This window comes from Oryx dammah, unplaced genomic scaffold (assembly GCF_014754425.2).
Source record: "Oryx dammah isolate SB20612 unplaced genomic scaffold, SCBI_Odam_1.1 HiC_scaffold_10, whole genome shotgun sequence".
Classification (NCBI taxonomy): Eukaryota; Metazoa; Chordata; class Mammalia; order Artiodactyla; family Bovidae; genus Oryx; species Oryx dammah.
This window is the reverse complement of record NW_024070194.1, coordinates 32,592,194-32,614,338: the sequence shown is the minus strand read 5'-3', so window position 1 is coordinate 32,614,338 and position 22,145 is coordinate 32,592,194. Positions and strand designations below refer to the sequence as shown.

General features: G+C 38.7%; 1 protein-coding gene across 1 annotated transcript in view; it reads right to left on the bottom strand.

Annotated features, from left to right (window-relative positions):
* The window catches only part of HAO1 (hydroxyacid oxidase 1), a 62,399-nt gene that overhangs the window by 5,158 nt on the left and 35,096 nt on the right, over positions 1-22,145 (bottom strand). The window contains exons 4-5 of the mRNA XM_040247892.1: positions 17,770-17,945; positions 7,117-7,208 (exon numbers count right to left, since the gene is read on the bottom strand). Coding sequence (XP_040103826.1) covers positions 7,117-7,208; positions 17,770-17,945 — 268 coding nt within the window. The remainder of the gene's footprint in view (positions 1-7,116; positions 7,209-17,769; positions 17,946-22,145) is intronic.

Sequence of the window (22,145 nt, the reverse complement as noted above, 5' to 3'; positions counted from 1 at the left end):
CAGTTATACATTAGAGAATTCTCACTGAAAATATTTTTTCTTGCTTTTAAGGAAAATGACCACATGTACTTTGAAGATCCTCATCTTGATTAGCAGTTGATGATGGGCTTATTATATCAGCTCTAGAGAATACAAGAGCTTCATTGAGGTCTATCTTCTAGACTGTATTATTGTTCGTAATTCTTCACACCACTCTGAACCCACTCTTTTTCCAAGGTCAGTTGGCAGTGTTTCCTAGTTTAAAAAAAAAACAACAGCAACAACAGTGCACCTATCACTCCTTGACAGTGGCCTTGGCCTTGCAACCTACTTTGCCCAATGACATGTGAACAGAGGTGGAAGAGTGCCATTTCTGGGCATGGACCTTGAAAGACCTCATACATTTCAACTGTCTCTTGCAGCTGTGCCATTTGCCATGCGAGGAAACTCCCCCTCCCCCTGACAGAGCTGAGACCCCCGGAGAAGAAGGAGAGTTGTCCCATCCAAACCCAGCTGGACCTGAAACTTGGAGAACAGCCACGCAGCCAGTACCAAATCTAGGTCAGCAGACCCCCAGTTGACAAAAAGTTTCATGGGAATAATGATTTAAATCACTGAGTTTGGAATCTTTTGTTGTTTAGCATCATGCGGTAATAGCTCATAAAGTTGGTTAATAGCCAATATAGTTAGTTATAGATACTAACTGACACAATTGGCTACTTTGGTGTAAATCTTTGTATCTGAGGGTGGAAACAGTTCTCATAGTAACCTACTATAGTGACCATAGTAGGTCAAAATCTGCAGAAATTATCCACACTTATCCCCAAGTACGTAAATAGAAAATGAAATCCATACATTCAAGTGCAGTTTTTCTAGAAATAATTGTGTTGAAATCACTCAAAAACTTTCCTGCTTCTCCCCCAAAATTTGAGAGGCTCAATGTAAAAAGAGTTTTATGTAAAAGACTGAAGACCAAACCCAACTACAGATTTGGAGGAAGTGAAGGTAACAGTTGGAGCACAGCCCCCTAAATGTTTGGCAAGTAATGTGATTTTCCTCTTTTCCTTTCGGCTTTTCTGCCTGGCCAAACATGCTTTGGATCCATTTACATATATCCCTTTAACTATACATAGTCCTCCTTTTAGAGTCAGGAAAGTTACATCAACATATAAATGCTACAATTTCCAAGTGATGATGCAAGCTATAATTAAGTATATTTCCCCATTTGAAACCAAAACCAAAGAAAAATATTAGCTAGTTTCAGTTCAATACATGTTTTCAAAGTCACGCAAATCAAGTCTTTTAGGATATTTCCAATGCCCAATCTGGCCTAAAAAATAAACTAATAAGGATACTTAAAGTGTGAATCCTGGGTTATAAAATAAAGCCTAGATTGGTGTTTTCTTGTCTGTGGACAAGGAATTTCTATCCATCACAGAGCATTTCTATCCTCCCTTTCTTCTTCCTGGAGCTGCAATTTTACTGGGTATATATTATGCAGAATAAGTCTGACAAGAGCAGATAAAATAACTAAATATAGTGAACAAGTCCACTATTTTATGACTTTTCTGTTTCTTTTCAGCTTGCTACACATCTAAAAGACCATTCATTTCAGCTTTTCTTTTCTTAGTGGTTCCTTAGTCAGCTAATTGCAGGCTTAGCTCCAGCAGAGTTAATCTACAGGAAAATATGGTAAGATTCCAATGTACTACTGTTCACTCATCCATCCATTCACTGATTTATCAAATATTTTATTGATGACTTGGCAGATTCCAGGCATCATGCCAGGCAGTTTATGGAATCCAAAAAGAATCCCACAGGGACCTGATTCTGGAAAAGCCCCCCTCTTTCCTCTTCCTGCTCAAGGTCTTCCCTGTCCACAAAACTTCCACTCACAAGGTGCTTCCATCTTTCTACCTTCTTAAAGCATCCAGTCCTACACTCATGATTTCTGACATTTTAGGCATAAAACACTTTAAAGGTTCCAAACCAGAGCAGTTGAGCACAAACAAACAGATAAAGCCAGAGGTTCTTTAGTTAATAATGAAGAAGACAGATTCCAGGCCACTGCCCACAAGTCCTCCTCTGACTCTCTACCCACCATGCTTCAGGCAGCCCTGGCTGGAGGTGGCAGTGTGAGTTCTAATAAGAATGTGAGTTCTACTAAGCACATTTAGAAAACCCCTGATCCATATAGGTCTGGCTGACAGTTTGCGATTGCAAAAATGGCTGCAGCCTTCTGCCACCTTATCTTCATTTCCTTGCAGTGTAACATTTCTGCTCCTCCCATCATGAGGGAGAAATGAAGTCAGAAAAGTCTATTTCCTCACCCCTTGAATCTGAAGTGGCCGTGTGACTAGCTTCCACCAACAGAAAAAGAAATAAGTGACAATATGCCTGTTCTAAGCATAGAGCTCAAGAGGCTTAGATATTTCCACTTGCTCCCTGGGATACCCAGTGCTTTGTGAGACCCAGCCCACCTAACGTTCTAGATATGAGAGACAATGCAGAGCCATCCCTGCTGAGGTCATCCTACACCAGCCTGCCCCAGTAGACCCAGCAGCTGACCACAGACATGTATGAGTGAGCCCAGCCCGGAACACAAAACCTCTCTGTGGACCTCAGGTCAAATGGACAATTCACAAAGTTATGACTTGAATCAATGGCTATTGAATTTTAGCCAGTAGATTTCAGAATGGTTTGTTACACAGCAAAAGCTAACTGATAGATCAAGTGGTCCTCAAATGAAGAATATAATGAATCCTTTTCAGAAGGAAAAATGAAATTTCTGATGTCATAGAATATACCCAAGGACTCAATTTTAGAAACACTGATTTAACAACCCAAAGTTTATTTTATGAAAATGTTTTACAGTTGAAAATTTTCACTAGAAAAGAATGTCATATTTTTAAGTTTAAGGGCTTCCCTGGTGGCTCAGATGGTAAAGAATCCACCTGCATGTGGGAGACCTGGGTTCAATCCCTGGGTTGGGAAGATCCCCTGGAGGACGGCATGGCAACCCACTCCAGTATTCTTGCCTGGAGAATCCTATGGACGGAGGAGCCTTGTGGGCTACAGTCCATGGGATCACAAAGAGTCAGACATGACTGAGCGACCAAGCACTAGTTTGGATCCAGTTAGCATAAAAAAAATTTTTTTCATAAAAAGTCAAAAAAAAAAAGTTCTTAGGGTTCAAAGACTCCACATACTCTGTCTTTAGACCCCAGTTTGAGATGATCTAGTATGGTGGATTGTGAAAATATACTGATTCTGCCATATCATTCCCTGATTACCTCAGGACTAGTCTTTGCCACGTTATTACTTTCAGAGTAAGGATCTTAACGTGAACTTATTTTTTTAGGGCAGATGTTAAATTATTTATAAAAGCATACACTACTGAATTATTAAAATTCTTAGAAGGAAATATGTTATTCTTTTCTTTTATTAGAGTATAGTTGTTTTACAATGTTGTGTTCGTTCCTGCTATACAGCAAAGTGAATCAGCTATGTGTTTACATAAACCCCCTCTTTTTTGGATTTCCTTCCCATTTAGGTGACCACAGAGCATTGAGTAGAGTTCCCTGTGCTATACAGTCAGTTCTAATTAGTTATCTATTTTATATATAGTAGTGTATATATGTGGAGAAGGCAATGGCACCCCACTCCAGTACTCTTGCCTGGAAAATCCCATGGATGGAGGAGCCTGGTAGGCTGCAGTCCATGGGGTCGCTAAGAATCAGATACAAGTGAGCAACTTCACTTTCACTTTTCACTTTCATGCATTGGGGAAGGAAATGGCAGCCCACTCCAGTGTTCTTGCCTGGAGAATCCCAGGGGCAGGGGAGCCTGGCGGGCTGCCATCTATGGGGTCGCACAGAGTTGGACATGACTGAAGTGACAGCAGCAGCAGCAGTGTATATGTGTCAATCCCAAACGCCCAGTATATCCCACCCTCCCTCCCACCTTGATATCAATATGTTTGTTCTCTATGTCTGTGTCTCTACTTCTGCTTCGCAAATAATGTGAACTTATTTTTAAACTCTTTGCTGGAACAGGCAATCAATAGCACTGTCTTACTATGGACTATAGTCAAACTCCATCTGGGACTCTTAATGATAAGTATTTCTCCATACAAGAAAACTCTGTGATTTATAGAAATGCAGAAATCTTACAATCCAGACATTTAATTTTTGCAACCAACACAATAACATGCAGAGACTCAGGCTGAAAAGTCTGAGCAACTTGCTCACCCAGCTCTCACCCCTCTAGAGGCAAGAAAGGGCTTGAACCCAAGACTCTGGGTTCATTTCAATGCTCTTGCAGTAAAATCACACTGCCTCTTTGGCTCTGAGTTATGATGTCACAGAATGTGCAGGAGAGTAAGTCCTTCTGTGTATCTACTGAGAAGCATATGCCTGAAAACCAACACATTGAGAGAAAAACAACCTCACTATAAACTTAATCCTGCTTCACATTTCTCTCATCATCATGCACCTTAAATTTGCTCTAAAGTAGGAGGCAAATTCAAGCAAGTATCTCCTCTCAGGCACACATCATGCAAAGGGGAGGGTCATTGTTTATCTTAAAACAGTCTCTGAGACCACAACTCAAAAAGCCCTTTTAGATAAGTTTCCATATCCCCTCAGCCAGAAGGAAATAAACCACACCATTCAGATATTTTTCCCTTAAAAATCTAGTTAGATTTGATTTCAGTAGATTTAGATTTTATTTTTAGAAAACAAACTTAATTTGGCCTACCCACTAAGTCCACGGCTTCATACACAAGAGAGGCATAAATCTGCGGAAAAGCCTTGAACTGAGACTAGCTTCTCCTGCCTGCCCAGAGGAGCTCTTCACTCTCCACTACAGGCAATGTTTAACATCACCTAAAAAGATGGGTCTTTATAAGTAATGCTGAATTGGAAAGAGCTGACAACTTCCAGTTTTATGATTTTAATTACTGATTCTGTGCAAAGACTTGATTTGTTCCTACCATTAGCCCATTAGTGCTTCAAGAAAAACTCTTGAGTGCAAATGCATGTGTCCAGGAGCTCCCAGCCTCATTCAATCTGCACTAAGACCTGCACAACATCCATGGATGTAGCTAAATCAACCTGCCCTCTTAATGAAACAGTAATCCACTACTTGACTAAATTATTTTAATAAATTCAAATGCTTGCCCCAACTAAAACCATCCCATAATAACTATGACTAAATGGTTCTGACAAAAGGGGGAAATGGATATGATGATCCGGCTCAGAAATGATGAACTAAAGAGTCTATCCACATTATTTCATAGATACATATTTAATTAAGTTTTGTTACATGATGTTAGCTTACTTTGCCTATGATAAATGAGAGTATGGAATACTAAAGCTTAAAGGCACCAAAGAAACAATCTAATTTTTTTAACTTTAAAAGATGAAAAAGCTGAGATTTGGAGGGGTTATCCCTCTGCTCCATAGCAGGTCAGACCCTTCTCTCTTTCCTTGGCTCTCATGATTATCCAGGCGACCTCATTGGTCTTCCTGCTCCCTGTCATGCCACAGTCCAATTTGTGGTACTTGCTGCTAAATCAAGGCTTTTCTATTGCATATCTAATGACTCATAATATTTAATATTCAAAGACCCCCTCCCTGACCTGTCCAAGCAGGCATATTTCTCAGACTCCCAACATCCACCAGATACTGCAAATAAAGTGGATTCCTTGGTATTCCCCAAGAATATCTCAGTCTTTCCCATTCCACTTTTACACTCACACTAGTGAAAGCGGGGGTCCATATGGGAACAAAGCAGAGGTGAAAGGCAGCTACAATTCCATTGCCTCATCTAAAGAAATCCTGGACACATTCTCACAGTGGACAGCATATAAGGGACCCCCAAGCCACCCCACCTACAGCTTCTGGCTTTCATTCTAGATCAGGGATTCATGAAGTACACCCCTGGATATATGTCTGTCTCCATGACTTTTGATCCATTTCTGGGCTCCCCAATCCTTTATCTTAAAAAAAATCCTTTATCTTCGCTCCTGGCCTTGGGAGCCAATTGCTCACTTTAACCATTTTAACTCTATCCCACACCATTCCAGCCAGTTAGTTTACTTTTATATATGGATTTTGACTCTGATTTGTCTGGCACAGGGTATATAATACATACAAATTCACTTTGGATCTCCTCAGGAGCTGTCAAAAATACTAGTGCTTCAGTTTTCCTGGTCCCACAAGATTCTGATAGATGTATTCAGGGTGCAGACTGGGAATTAGGATTCTTTAAAGTTCCCAAGAGATTCCAGTGTGCAGCCAAGGTAGTTCAAGCTCCAATAAAGAGGCCTGTTTGCAGGAAATCTCTCCCAGGTCACAGGATTTCTACCTCCTTTCCTCACCTGCCCTCACTCTGCAGCTCTTCAACCCCCACCTCCAAGAAACTCATGGCATAAACTTTTCTTTCCTACTCCAATTTACAATATTCCTCTCAGTATATCTATAAATATAGGACTAATCCCTGCCTACAAATGGCTACTTACTTAACACAGACAACTTTTATAATTTTACAAACAAATAGAATAATAATCTAATTTAGGTAGATGCCCATGTGCTTGTGCACATGCAGAGCCACTAAGTCATGTTCGACTCTTTGCGACCCCATGGACTGAAGCCCATCAGCCTCCTCTGTCCACGGGATTTTCCAGCAAGAATACTGGAGTGGGTTGTCATTTCCTTCTCCAGGAGATCTTCCCAACCCAAGGATTGAACCCACATCTCCAGCATTGGTAGACAGATCCTTTACCACTGAGCCACCAGGGAAGCCCAATTTAGGTAGGTGCGTGTGTGTGTGTGTGTGTGTGCTGAGTTGTGTCTGACTTTTTGCAACCCCATGGACTTTAGCCTGCCAGGCTTTTCTGTCCACAGGATTTTCCAGGCAAGAGTACTGGAGTAGGTTGCTATTTCCTAGTTCAGGGGATCTTCCAGACTCGGGGATCGAACCACTAAACTTAAAATCTGAGATTTTACATATATTCCTACATATTCTATCTTGAGTATTCATACAAAAATATATATACAAAGAGGGGTAGTCACAGAGATGGTCAAAACTGAGATAGAAATGGGAATTCCAATGGAGGCATTTGCCAAAACTCACAGTGGCTGGCACCCCGTCAAGCTGTCGAGCCCCATGATTTGACACCAAGATCCCATCCAAACCGTGTTTAACTGCCGTCTTGGCATCATCACCTAGAAAGAGTAATACAACCACGGTATGGAAAAGGCAACTGAATAAAAGGCTTGAATTTTGAGGCCAAAGCATCCCCATCAAAGGGGGCCTGGCCTGATACATATGTATCTTGCTCAGAAACTTTAGCACAGACATACACCCAAGGGTTAAATCTAGAATTGTATTGATGATTTCTTAGGCCAAAAAAGGTTAACATTTGAAACAGCTTAATGATGAAATAAAACTATCAATAGATGGTAAATTGACATGCAGTTAAAATGTATTTATCCTCATAAGGAAATACCTTTGCTCAGTTTATTTTTATTATTAACAAGATTAAATTATTTAGCATTCAACATAATTACTCCCCCAAAATTTGGATAACATAAAAGAACATATAAGTAGCAAACAGTTTATGTGTAATGGGTGATGAACAAGTCTATTTCAAAAATATTCTTTAATACAAAGCTTTAACTTCAGTAATTATTTTAAGTAATAATGTTCTATAATTAAATGTATTTTGTCCATTGAAGCATATAAAAATATAATATTCAAATGATATGCTACATCTTTAACCATTCTTCAATATATATTGATTTTTGAAAATGTGGTTTTAAATTTGACTAACATTCTGAAATCAATTTCAAATCTTTTAAAAATGTTTTACATCTTTAAACTATTATTTTCAGCATTCTCCCAATAAAAACTATTTGCTAACAGAATCATGAAAAGAACACTGCTTCTCAAGTTTAACATTCAAAAATAGCCTAAGGTTTTAGTGAAATCAGATTGTGGAAACTTAAGCAGATAGATACAGAACACTGTATATATTTATAAATTCAGCAATGGAGATCAAGTGCCGATCTGACTAATGATAATTAAAAAAAGATTTATAGGAGAATTTGTAATTTGAATTATTTGAAAACTTTATTCTTTAAAGCACCATTTTCCAAACTGTTTTTCATGGAATTCTTAAATATTCCCACTTTTCAAAATAAAGCTAGAAATATTTTTCTACTAAAATTATAGGCATATGAAAATGATAAACCCATGTGGCATAGACAATGTTTATATCCTTAAAAATTCACAGGTTGAAGTTTTAACCCTCAATGTGATCGAATTTGCAGATGAATACTTTGAGAAGTAATAAGGGTTAGATGAGGTCCCAGGTAGTGCTAGTGATAAAGGTCATGAGGGTAAGGCCCTCATCATGGTATTAGTGGTCTTACAAGATTACACCAGAGAGCTTGTTCCTCTACCTCTCCATGCACACAAGGGAGAGGTCATGTGGGCACACAGCATCAAGGTGACCTCTGCAACTCAAGGGAAGAGCCTTCACAAAAACCAACCATGCTGGCAACCTTATCTCAGACTTCCAGCTTCCAGAAGAATGAGAAAATAAATTTCTGGTTTAATGATATGGGGAGGGAGGAGGGAGGGGGGCTCAGGGTTAGGAACTCATGTACACCTGTGGTGGATTCATGTCAATGTATGGCAAAACCAATATAGTAATGTAAAGTAAAAAAATAAAATAAATAAATAAATAAACACTCCCTTTCTCAGGCTATTACATTTTGTTATGGCAACTTGAGCTGACTAAGACATTGTGTCATCATGATATTATTATTACTAGCAGAGAACAGTATATATAAGGAATATATACTATATAGTGTGCTAGCTAAGTTGCTTCAGTTGTGTCTCACTCTTTGCGACCTTATGAACTGTGGCCTGTCAAGTTCCTCTGTCCACTGGATTCTCCAGGCAAGATACTGGAGTGGGTTGCCACGCCCTTCTTCAGGGGATGGTTCTGACCCAGGGATGGAACCCACATCTATTTCATCTAACATGCATTGGCAGGCTGGTTATTTACCACTAGCACCACATGAGATGTCCGTATACTATATATACTATATTATTTATATGTTAGGCTTCACAGATGATGCTAGTGATAAAGAACCCTCCTGCCAATGCTGGAAACGTAAAGAGACGTGGGTGCTATATAAGAAATATATAGTATGTGTGTGTGCAATGCCCTTCAGTTCAGTTCTGTTGAGTTGTTCGGTTGTGTCCAATTCTTTGTGACCCCATGGACTGCAGCATGCCAGGCCTCCCTGTTCTCCAGAGCTTTCTCAAACTCATGTCCATCAAGTAGGTGATGCCATCCAGCCATCTCATCCACTGTTACCCCTTTCTCTTCCTGCCTTTGTCTTTTCCAGTATCAGGGTCTTTTCCAATGAGTCAGTTCTTCGCATCAGATGGCCAAAGTATTAGAGCTTCAGCTTCAGCATCCGTTCCTCCAATGAATATTCAGGATTTATTTCCTTTAGGATTGACTGGTTTGATCTCCTTGCTGTCCAAAGGTTTCTCAAGAGTCTTCTCGAACACCACAGCACTAAAGCTTCAATTCTTTGGTGCTCAGCTTTCTTTATAGTCCAACTCTCACCTCCATATGTGACTACTGGAAAAACCATAGCTTTGACTAGATGGACTTTGTTGGCAAAGTAATGTCTCTGCCTATTAAGTAATGTCTCTGATTTTTTAATACACTGTCTAGGTTGGTCATAGCTTTTCTTCCAAGGAGCAAGTGTCTTAATTTCATAGCCACAGTCACCATCTGCAGTGATTTTGGTGTCCAAGAAAATAAAGTCTCACTGTTTCCATTGTTTCCCCATCTATTTGTCATGAAGTGATGGGACTGGAAGCCATGGTCTTAGTTTTTTGAATGTTGAGTTTTAAGCCAGCTTCTTCACTTTCCTCTTTCATTTCATCAAAAGGCTCTTCAGTTCCTCTTCAGTTTCTGCGATAAGGGTGGTGTCATCTGCATATCTGAGCTTATTGATATTTCTCCCAGCTGGTGATTCATCCATCCTGGCATTTTGCATGATGTACTGTGCATAGAATGGGGAGGGAGAGGGAGAGGGGTTCAGGATGGGGAACACGTGTATACCTGTGACGGATTCATGTTGATGTATGGCAGAACCAATATAGTATTGTGAAGTAATTTTTTAAAAAATAAAAAATAAAAAGCAGAGACATTACTTTGTCAACAAAAAAGAAGAAGAAGTTAAATAGGCAGGGTAACAATATACAACCTTGATGTACTCTTTTCCCAATTTGGAACCAGTCCGTTGTTCCAAGTCTGATTCTAACTGTTGCTTCTTGACCTGCATACAGATTTCTCAGGAGGCAAGTAAGGTGGTCTGGTATTCCCATCTCTTTAAGAATTTTTCCAGTTTGTTGTGATCTACACAGTCAAAGGCTTTGACGTAGTCAGTAAAGCAGAAATAGATGTTTTTCTGGAACTCTCTTGCTTTTTCGATGATCCAACGGCTGTTGGCAATTTGATCTCTGATCCCTCTGTCCTTTCTAAATCCAGCTTGAACATCTGGAAGTTCTCAATTCAAATATTGTTGAAGACTGGCTTGGAGAATTTTGAGCATCACTTTACTAGCATGTGAGATGAGTGCAATTGTGCAGTAGTTTGAGCATTCTTTGGCATTGCCTTTCTTTGGGATTGGAATGAAAACTGACCTTTTCCAGTCCTGTGGCCACTGCTGAGTTTTCCAAATTTGCTGGCATATTGAGTGCAGCACTTTCACAGCATCATCTTCCAGGATTTGAAATAACTCAATTGGAATTTCATCACCTCCGCTAACTTTGTTCGTAGTGATTCTTCCTAAGGCCCACTTGACTTCAGACTCCAGGATGTCTGGCTCTAGGTAAGTGATCACACCATCATGGTTATCTGGGTCATGGAGATCTTTTTTTGTATAGTTCTTCTGTGTATTCTTGCCACCCCTTCTTAATATTTTCTGCTTCTCTTAGGTCCATACCATTTCTGTCATTTATTGCCCCCATCTTCACATGAAATATTCCCTTGGTATCTCTAATTTTCCTGAAGCCCTTATCATTTGGATGTTGGACATTTTAAACAGTCTTCAAGCCTCTCCTTCATTTAATCACATTTAATGATTAAAATTATTTAATCACTTCTATTTGTCACTTTGTTTTATATTTTGGGAAATATCCTTGACCCTCTTCTTCAGTTAACCAGTAATTTTATTTTTAATTCCAAAAATCATGTTTTTAATATTTGGAAACTCTTTTTAATGTTCCAATTTTCTTTTCACTGCAGACTCTTCTTATTTAGACATATTATCAATCCCTCTGAATCTATCCTTTGGAATCTTTAAAGTTCTTTTCTTACTTTATCTCTTTCCTCTGCCATCAGCTTTTCTGTAGATGTACCATGGTCTTTTATGTTTTGGAATTTCTGAAATGCCTTGTGATGCTAAAGGCGGAGTCTCCCCTGGGCTGGAGAACAGACCCTTGGGAGACCCTGTGGCTCCCAGCTCCTCACCATCCTGCACCCTTCTAAAGCACCAGCAAGAGGCAGAGACTAGGCGCCTGGACACCCCGGGACCCCAGCAAACCTTACCCATCTTCAGCAGAGTCTCCCCTGGGCTAGTGGGTGAGTGTCACAAACAGAACTCCAGTGATTCCTCTGGTTTTCAGCTTCCACTTTTCATCCCTCCTTTCTGTCACACTTGCACTCTAGACCCTAGAACCCCTCAGGCACCCTTGATATGACTTGCTCCTGCCTTCAGGGTTCTCACAAAGACTGTCTACAGGAGCAGTTTTCTTTTCATTTTCCTGCTGTCAATATACTCCCTTTACCTTTTGTTTCTTTCATAAATGTCTTGAAGGTTCTCTGCTGTTTGTGCCTTCCTTTCCTTTGCTGTCATAAGTGTTATGCATTCTTGGATTTCTGTACTTTAATTTCAGTAAGGTCTTAAATTTGATAAAAGTGTACATATGTGCTCAATCTATCATTTTGAACTAGAAACCCAATATGCTTTCACACTATCATTTAAAAACATGTTTAGGAAATGGTTCTCTTAAGACACAGATTTGTATGCTATCCAGGAGAACTTTCTATGATGATGGAAATGTTCTACATCTGTGTGGTTCCATACAGTAACACAAACAGCCATAGAGTAATAGAAGTGTGGCAATGTAAGTGAGAAACTGAATTTTACTTTTGTTTAATTTTAATTTACTTGAATAGCTACACTTGGCTAGTGACTGCCATATTGGCTAACTGAGTTTTAATGTTTGCATGGGTTTACTCACTCTAATAAAGAGAGGTACCATGGTATTTTTTTTAGTTCAGTTCAGTCGCTCAGTCGTGTCCGACTCTGCAACCCCATGAATCGCAACACGTCAGGCCTCCCTGTTCATCACCATCTCCCAAAGTTCACTCAGACTCATGTCCATCGAGTCCTTGATGCCATCCAGCCATCTCATCCTCGGTCATCCCCTTCTCCTCCTGCCCCCAATCACTCCCAGCATCAGAGTCTTTTCCAATGAGTCAACTCTTCACATGAGGTGGCCAAAGTACTGGAGTTTCAGCTTCAGCATCATTCCTTCCAAAGAAATCCCAGGGCTGATCTCCTTCAGAACGGACTGGTTGGATCTCCTTGCAGTCCAAGGGACTCTCAAGAGTCTTCTCCAACACCACAGTTCAAAAGCATCAATTTTTTGGCGCTCAGCCTTCTTCACAGTCCAACTCTCACATCCATACATGACTACTGGAAAAACCATAGCCTTGACTAGACAGGCCTTAGTCGGCAAAGCGATGTCTCTGCTTTTGAATATGCTATCTAGGTTGGTCATAACTTTCCTACCAAGGAGTAAACGTCTTTTAATTTCATGGCTGCAGTCACCATCTGCAGTGATTTTGGAGCCCCCAAAAATAAAGTCTAACACTGTTTCCACTGTTTCCCCGTCTATTTCCCATGAAGTGATGGGACCGGATGCCATGATTTGTTTTCTGAATGTTGAGCTTTAAGCCAACTTTTTTGCTCTCCTCTTTCACTTTGATCAAGAGGCTTTTTAGCTTATGTCTATATATATCTATATCTATAAGTAACCTTAACAAACAATGTAAAATGTAATTGGAATTGCTGTGGTTATCTAATTGCATGTGTGATACCAAACATAAAAATCAAAAATTAAAATATTTGAAATATATTTAATGAACCTCGTGACTGAAGATATATGTAATCCTCTGATTTATAATACAAATACTTGCCACCAGGTAGCTATAACCTGTGTTTTAAGATATTGAATACTGTCAATAAACTGATCCTACACAGTATGAAAAAGAGATTAACCCCTTAGGCTTGGTAGTAAGGACACCTAGATTTGAATCCCATATCTGCTACATGCTTCCCATATAAGTGGCAAATTACTTAACTTGTTTGGTGCATCAGTGTACTAAACCACAAAATGGGGATAAAGATTCAGATATGATTGGTTTGTGGATTAAATGAGTTGAATGAGCTCTTAGAAAGTACCTGACAGATGTTGAGCACTCAGATAAATATGATTATTATTATTTTCAGCTGATGGTGCAGGGAATATTAACTAAGAATAAGAGTAGGTAGAGGAAGATTTATTTGCTGGATACTTTTGGCAAGTCTACTTAAGTTTTGTTTATAACAAATTTTCATCATAGTGAGGATTATGATTATTATGAGCTTTTCATTTTGAAGGAAGTGCTGTTCACATCTTAGTTTGTTGTCTTCTATCATCTCAAATTCCCAGCACTGCCTGTGTTCTACCAGGCAGTGCTGGGAATGTAGGGAGAAATCACTGAAAGTTTTTCTCAGAAGACGGGATCATGAGTATGTAGAGAAAAAATGAAAGTAATCATTTATGACCATTTATGTATCCCTTTCCTTAGTTGTTTTTGTAATCTTGTTCACATTTTATTTTAACCCAGAGAGAAAAACAATGTTTTCTTAACAAGGGAGTCAAAGTGATCGTAGCAAATGTTCGTGAATCTTGGATATTTTCATTAACCTTTAGAGTTTACTGGTATGACATTCCAAATTTGTTGATTTCCAGTTAATACACTAACTGATTCACAAACACAACAGTCAATAGTGAATAGCACTGTTTGCTATCTTATTAATACATTATTTCCATACTTAATCTTAAATACCAAAGTAAGTACTCAAGATTTAGAGTAGTATTATCTTCTATCTATTTTCAAGGCCTTGAACAATAGACATATAGCAGGACTCTATGCTATTTCAGCAGGAGCTTAGTAACTAAATCCTAGCTTCATGGCAGCAGTTTTGAACACAATTCAGGAACACTGAGTGAATATTCTTTGAGAATGTCTTTATAGATAGGATAATAATGAGTTAAAGAAGTTTCTGAGAAGGCAAAAACCACTAGAGAAGTGAGATAGCCTAGTTTTAAATTTTTTAATTAGAAAAAAAAATCTAAAAAGCACAAGCCTTTGTTTATAATGCCATCTGTTAGCGTGAGTTCTGAGGAAAATCTGACCCTGTCTTGAGTACATATTTGGAGTTTGTGTTGAGATTTCCAAAGACAGAGTTTAACCACAGCAAGAGATTGCATCTTGCTGTTTTACTTGCATTCATTAGAATGAGATCCTTAAAACGGCGGTAAGAGGGGATGTTTCATTGAGATCTTCTCAGTTGCTGTGATTTCTTATTCCTACAAACATAATCTGTACCTTTCTGGTAAAAGGAAAATGAAAAAAGATAGATGACTCTTAGTCAATCCATGTAACTTCTGGATGAAGATCTGTGAAATAATGAGACCTGGATTTCCCAGAATTGGCCTCACCACTCCCGCCTCCCCTCCACCAGACTGAACCTATGCACCACTTAATGTAGTTGTTGTCATAGTGATGATTCTTGTTTGTTAAATAGATGAAGTAAATAGTTACAGAGAAGCTAGACAATGTAAACTGCACATGTACAAATACGTTATTTCCTTTCAAATGCCAAATGCCCAGTCTTTCCTTCTCTTGCTTTTGAGCTCTCTCTAGTTATAGATATTCATGCAGTTTTCCCTAAGTATTTTACTCAATAAACATTCAGGCTGTCTACTGAGTGAAAAACACATAACATATGGATACGAAAGAAAAAAGAGTGGTCCTTGGTATAATGGCCACAGAATGATGTTCTTAAAGTCAAAGCATTTTTCAACATAACATGTGATAGTAAAGTCTCATTCAATAGATTCACACCATATTCTAGAGGACAAAGTTGTAAAAAATTAAGTATATTGGGAATCCAAAATTTAAAAGTTGGTTAAAAATTAAATTGGTGATTTTACCCCAACTGCTGTGAGCCTTCTGTGATGAGAGTGATTAAATACTTGAAACAGCATTTTTTAAATAATTTTTAATTATTTTTAAATATTTTAAATAATTTTTAATAATTTTCTAAATGGATTACACCCTTTCAGTTTTCTTACTGACACTACTGTGAAGTGAAAGTGAAAGTAGCTCAACCATGTCCAACTCTTTGCGTCTCCATGGACAATACAGCCCATGGAATTCTCCAGGTCAGAACACTGGAGTGGGTAAGCTGTTCCCTTCTCCAGGGGATCTTTCCACCCCAGGGATCAAACAGAGGTCTCCCACATTGCAGGTTGATTCTTTACCAGCTAAGTCACAAGGGAAGTCCAAAAATACTTTGAAGTGGGTAGCCTATCCATTTTCCAGTGGATCTTCCCAACCGAGGAATCAAACTGGGGTCTCCTGCATTGCAGATGGATTCTTTACCAGCTGAGCTACCAGGGATTAGCCACAATTCTTGCCCAGATTACAGCAGTTTCCTAAATTGCTTCCCTGACCACAGTTAGGCCACCTCCATTGAGTCGGCCCATTATACAAAGCTTGCTTTTTCTACATTGCTAATCTGATGAGGTTGTTTCCCTCATGAAGGTTCTCAGTGGTTCTCAAACATCTTAAAGTCTACATATGGCTTATATGGTTTAACACTGTTACTTGTGACTGCTGTATTTCGACATGACCGAAGTCTGAAAAAGAGTCTTTTGACCTGATGTCATGACAAAAGTCAAGGATCATCTTCCATCCTAGAATGAAACCTTCCCCAAATCACTTTATAACTGTCCAAACACTATTTAATCTATAGTGCATAGATTCCAATTGCAGTACCTACAACATCTTATCTCACCCAAATTCTTGTTTTTATGTCTGTCCCCTCCAAGAATGAGATGTCCTTTGGCCAAGGATCTCAATTTATTGTCTTTCATTTTAGCACACAGTAAGCATAATAAATGTTTATGAAATGAGTGATTGAATAAGTGAATGAATGAGCGAATAAATGGGACAGATCCTTTAAGTTAATATTTCAGTACCTACAGTGGAATATAGCTACAGGAAGTAGCACTAACAATCATGGACTACAGTATGAATGCAAGCAAGGTCAGCGAACCTGTTGTTTAAAGGTGTCTGTAATATCAGTATATACTCAAAAAAGTATAATCCACAGAAATTTTGAACTGACAATAGTCTATAGAAAAGAATATAACAATGTCTTTTAAAAGCACAGATTAAGACAGACCAGGATTTAAACATATCTCCACTACTTAAAAGCTTCATTGTGAAAAGTGAAAGTTGCTCAGTCATATCCGACTCTTAATGACCCCATGGACTATACAGTCCATGAAATTCTCCAGGACAGAATACTGGAGTGGGTAGCCATTCCCTTCTGCAGAGGATCTTCTCAACCCAGGAACTGAACCTAGGACTCCCACATTGCAGGTGGATTTTCATCACGTGAGCTACCAGGAAAGCCCAAGAATACTGGAGTGGGTAGCCAAGCTTCATTAGGCCCATTCTTTTACTCACATTAGCTTATTTTTGTGTCCATACTATTAAATAAAGTCAGGGGCATTCCCAGAGCTTTATAAATAAGGGCCATGGTACTCATACATATTCAAGTAAAACCAATGAAAAAGTTTTATTCTAAGTCATAGTTAACCCTGAGATAAATTAATAGAACCTCTCATCACAGAGTCACTTACTTAAATATTTCCATTTGAAATAATATGTTTGGGGCAGTGATCTACATAACAGTATTAAATGTTTTCAAAGGCAAGAAAATATTTTTGTGGGTGAACACATTTACATTCCAAATTATTATATTCATTGGTACCTCCCTGTGGGATTTGCATACATGTGGATACTGGGGAATTTGTCAAGTTTCTTAACAACCACGGCTTGATATTTGAAGATTTCAACATTCTAGTCCATCATTCTCTAAAGAGAGGTGATATGGGATTCCACACTCAAAAAATCAGTTCTAGTCATTGGTACTGGGAGGGAACAGGAGAAAAATACAAAGAGCTCTTAAACATATCTGGCTGTCATAATATCTTCCTTGGGAGTTCTTATTGATCTGAGAGCAGTTGTTGGCAGCTTTCAGCCAAAGCAACAAACTCAAGACCTTCTACCTAGGTTTTGCCAAGCTCTGTGATTCGATGGCATCCAAAATAAGGCAATCCCACTACTTTAGAAAAAGTAACTTTTTACTTCATAAGAGCCCTGTTCTCCTTCAGAAGGAAGAAACATTTAGTCATTAATGTCAAATGGGAGAACTGAGAGATGGATTTATATTTCCATATTATTTATTTGGAAATAATTGATTATTTTCCCTTAAAATATCATGGTCATAGCCATAAAGAATCATAAAATCAGAATGAACTCAGGTAGAGAAATAAACAAACCTCTCAAAATGCCTTTTGCAACAATGGGCAGAGATGTCAGTCTTCTCAGCCATTTAATATCCTCCCAGCTGATGGATGGGTCTATTGCTTTAGCCACATATGCAGCAAGTCCACTTTTGTCTCCAAAATTTTCCTTAGGAGAAAATGCTAAATCACTGGTTTCAAAATTTTTCATTCTGAAATAAAGAGATACATAAAATGAGAAACTTCCCAAATTAGAAGTATCTTTACAATGACTCATTCAATGAAAAAAAAGAAGGGTACACTTTTCAAATCAATTCACTGTTCACTCTCCAGGTTGATCACATTTATGTTTTCGTGTTTTGATGAAGGAGTCCAGGCTAAATATGACAACTTAGTAGACTTAATTGGTCACTTAAAGTTTATTTTACATCTTATAATGTAAGATTTTTATATAAATTTATATCTTTTATGTAAATAAGTCAGATTAAAGGATAAAACTTTGGCCAAGTTCAAACATCTCTACTTTTTTAAGCCAGTCTGTGAATATAAACAATCAATTTGATGCTACTTTCAAATGCAATGCATACTAATCATAAGATGAACATTTGCATGGTGCATCACAATTTACAATGGGCATTCATATACCCACAATATTTTAAAAACTTTTGGAAAATATAATTCACACTCTATAATTCCTATTTTATACAGAAAATAAAACCAGAATTATAGAACAAGATGCCTCCATGTATTAACTAAGGCAGCATGTGGGTTTCAAACTGGTTTCGCCTCTTTCTTTTTTTTTAAGAATTTTTTTTTTCTGTGTGGATCATTTTAAAGTCTTTCTATTTCATGCTTTGGTTTCTTGGCTGTGAGGCATGTGGGATCTTAGCTCCCCAACTAAGGATCGAACCTGTACCCTCTGCATTGGAAGTGAGGTCTTAACCACTGGACCACCAGGAAAGTCTCAGTGTCTCTGACTCCTAATTACATTCTCTTCACTCAGATCTCAACTGCACTCTTCAGTTACATTAGACTTCAGAAATCTTTCAAAGTCCTTGTGGAAAATTCTAGAGGAGATTGGAAATGCAGTATTAACACCTTCTATCTGTGGTCACAGCAAACTCTTTTCCTTGTCTTTTTCTTTCTTCTTTCAACTCTTTTCCTGCTACCATATTGGTGGTGGTGGTGCTGGTGCTTGGTCACAGGGAGAAGTGGAAAGTGGTTCCCAGCAGATGAGCTGTCAGCTCTTGCTTTCTTCCTCCTCTATTTACTTGCTTTTTCTGTCTTCTGACTCAGAACCCCCAATCTTCTAGACAATCCTGACCAGGATATGAGTTTTCCAATTATCAAGACCTTCCTTACTTGCCTGAGGTGTGATGGTTAGTTTTGTCAGCTTGACTGAGCTAAGGGATGCTTAGGCAACTGGTAAAACATTACTTCTGGGTATGTCCATAAGAACGTTTCTAAGTGAGATTAGCGTTTATATCAGTAGATTAAGAAGAAATTGGGCAGGCATCTTCTAATCTGTGGAGGTCCCATACAGGACAAAAAGGTGGAAGACAAATAAGTTCATTGTCTCTGTTTGAGTAGGGACATCCATTGTCTCCTACCCTTCACATTGGAGCTACTGGTTGTCAAACCTTCAGGTTTTGACCAGGACTTACACTTTGGGCTCCCAGTTTGGGGGCCCTTCAGACACAGCCTGGGACTTATACTATTAGCTCCCCCCATTCTTAGGCCTCAGGTTTAGGTTGAAACTATTCTGGGTTTCCTAGACCTACTCCTACAACCTGGGCCTCCAGCTTGTAGATAATAGACTGTGGGGGATTTCTCAGACTCCTTAATTGTGTGAGAAAATCTCTTATAGTAAATATCTCTATATATACAGATACAGATATTTAGATATGGACATCCTATTTGTTCTGTTTCTCTGGAGAACCTAACTAATACATATGACTTTTTTTTTACTCCTGGGGCCTGAGTCACCTCACCCTCAACACAGCATACTCAACTTGTCAAGGATGTTGGTGTACATATACCCCAGCTCCTTCAGCCCTGGGCAGATTAACTCTGAGATAGATTCTACAAGATCTCCAAGAGTTTCCCAGCAGGATTAAGCTTCAGTTTTCCAAAGCTGTGACTGTCTTTGTAACATGCCAATTGTTGACCACCTCCCCTCCCTGATACCTCTTCCCCACTCCTCTACCAATATTCCTACCATCTTTTAAAGGTACTACTTTTACTTAAATCAGTGGTTCACATTTTTCTCCTAAAGAAACACAAACTGAGACACAACCCCACTGAGTTGCTCCCTTCTCCTATGTCTAATTTTGTTAACTCATCTTAGAATAGTATTTCTCTAACTAATCTAGAAGACACTGCAGCTGGCTTGCTCTACACCTGAAGTCTTTTCTCTTAGTCTAATATCCCAATATTTTGACTAGATTTTGGAAGTTCTCCAAGCTAGGGACAAAGTCTTTTCTGCCTACACCTCTGACCACTGATTGGATGGATGGCCTTCTGAACACACACTGGCACCACCCATGTGACTTAGCTGTCTGAAATCAGCTTAGCAGACCCAAATCCAACTGCCAACTTCATTTCTCTAAAAGGCAGACTTTGAATGATGACAGTGACCTAGACTCACCTTGCTCTTCTGCACATTATGAATTACTCTGCTAGCCAGTCTCTTCTTTGTGTTAAAGTGAAAGCTATATATGGTTCTCTGGCTTGGTCATCAGTCTTTATTCCTTTCCACTGGCTCTGACATTGAACATAGAAAGTATCTTGGAGCTAAGGCTATGATAATTTTTAGATAAACTTAGAAGTACAGAGGTACACAATTTTTACAAAACTAGGGCTTCCCTGGTAGCTCAGTGGTAAAGAATCTTCCTGCCAATGTAGGAAACACAGGAGATTTGGGTTCAATCCCTGAGTCAAGATCCCCTGGAGGAGGAAATGGCAACCTGGAAAATTCCATGGACAGAGGAGCCTGGTGGGCTATAGTCCATGGAGTCGCAAAGAGTCAGACATGACTGAGCAACTGAGTGCTGAGGTTTAATGCCTTTAACGTGCTTATAAATAGCTGGTTGTGTAGCTTAGGCAGCATCTATTATCCTAAGGCCATGAACATTCACATCCCATGTAACTGTCTTCAACCACTGGCTAAGTTTTCTCAGTAAGGATTGACTATGACTAAAGTGGCCACTAAAGGCCACAGAAAATCACAAATCCATGAAAATCATATTTGTATCCATTATTTGCTGAGGTTTGGTTTAAATTATAGCTGAAATACTCTGAGCTTCTTTTTGTAATCAAACCACTTAAGGCTGTACATTTTATCACAGATTTTGGCCTTCTGTGGTCATCCTAATTTGAATTAAGCTAACCTAGTCAATAAACATTATTGGAGGCCTATTCCATTACTTAGAAATGATACTAAGTGATATTAAATTTCAAACCTTTAAATAATATTGTTAATAAGAAAAAGGTCCTGTCTGTCCATGCCATAGCAAAACCAGAGGGGAAAAAAGAATAATATCTGTATGAGTATATTCTCTGCATAGCACCCTACCCCCATCCCAAACAAGCTACAGTGTTTCAGCAGGGGTGGGGTGAAAGGGTGAAAGGGATAGGAAAAAACAGAAACATGGATAAAATTATATAAATAACTGTTGTTATTCTTGGATGGCTAAATGCAGATCAACACTTGAATGAATGTTGCCTTACAGAAATTTCAGGGTACAATGAAGCCTTGTTGTTACTCTTAAACGTTGTTCAAAGCCAGAAGCCAAGAAAAAGTTTTCAGATATCTTGACAGAGACCCACGATGGAGTGTTTTAACCATGGCTCCAAAGGAAACCTCCATGAATGCTATTTTTATTAGAATTATGACATATACACAAAAAACACTTAACACAGCTTCTGATAACCAAAGTATTTCATTTCACAAGGAAGGAAAAGAGCAACATCAAAATAATAACAAGATTACTTGGGACTTAATTCTTTGAATCCCAATCTGTTTAATGACCCACAGGCAAGGGATAAGATTTCTTTTTTGTAAAGGATTCATTGTGCCTTGAAAGGCCCCTAAATATACTTTTTAATCTAATATAAAAATGATTTTATTTTTTAGTAAGTTAGCATCATAAAAATGTAACAACTACTAAGGAAAGTTAACATTATTAAATAACCAATAGTAATGTCAGTAATGATGGCTATTATTGAGATATCATACGACATTAAAGAATAATGTTGTATGTCTCCACTGTGGGAAACACACTGCAAAATAACAACCAGTAGAACACATAATCGGAGAAGGCAATGGCACCCCACTCCAGTAGTCTTGCTTGGAAAAGCCCATGGGCGGAGGAGCCTGTTGGGCTGCAGTCCATGGGGTTGCTAAGAGTCAG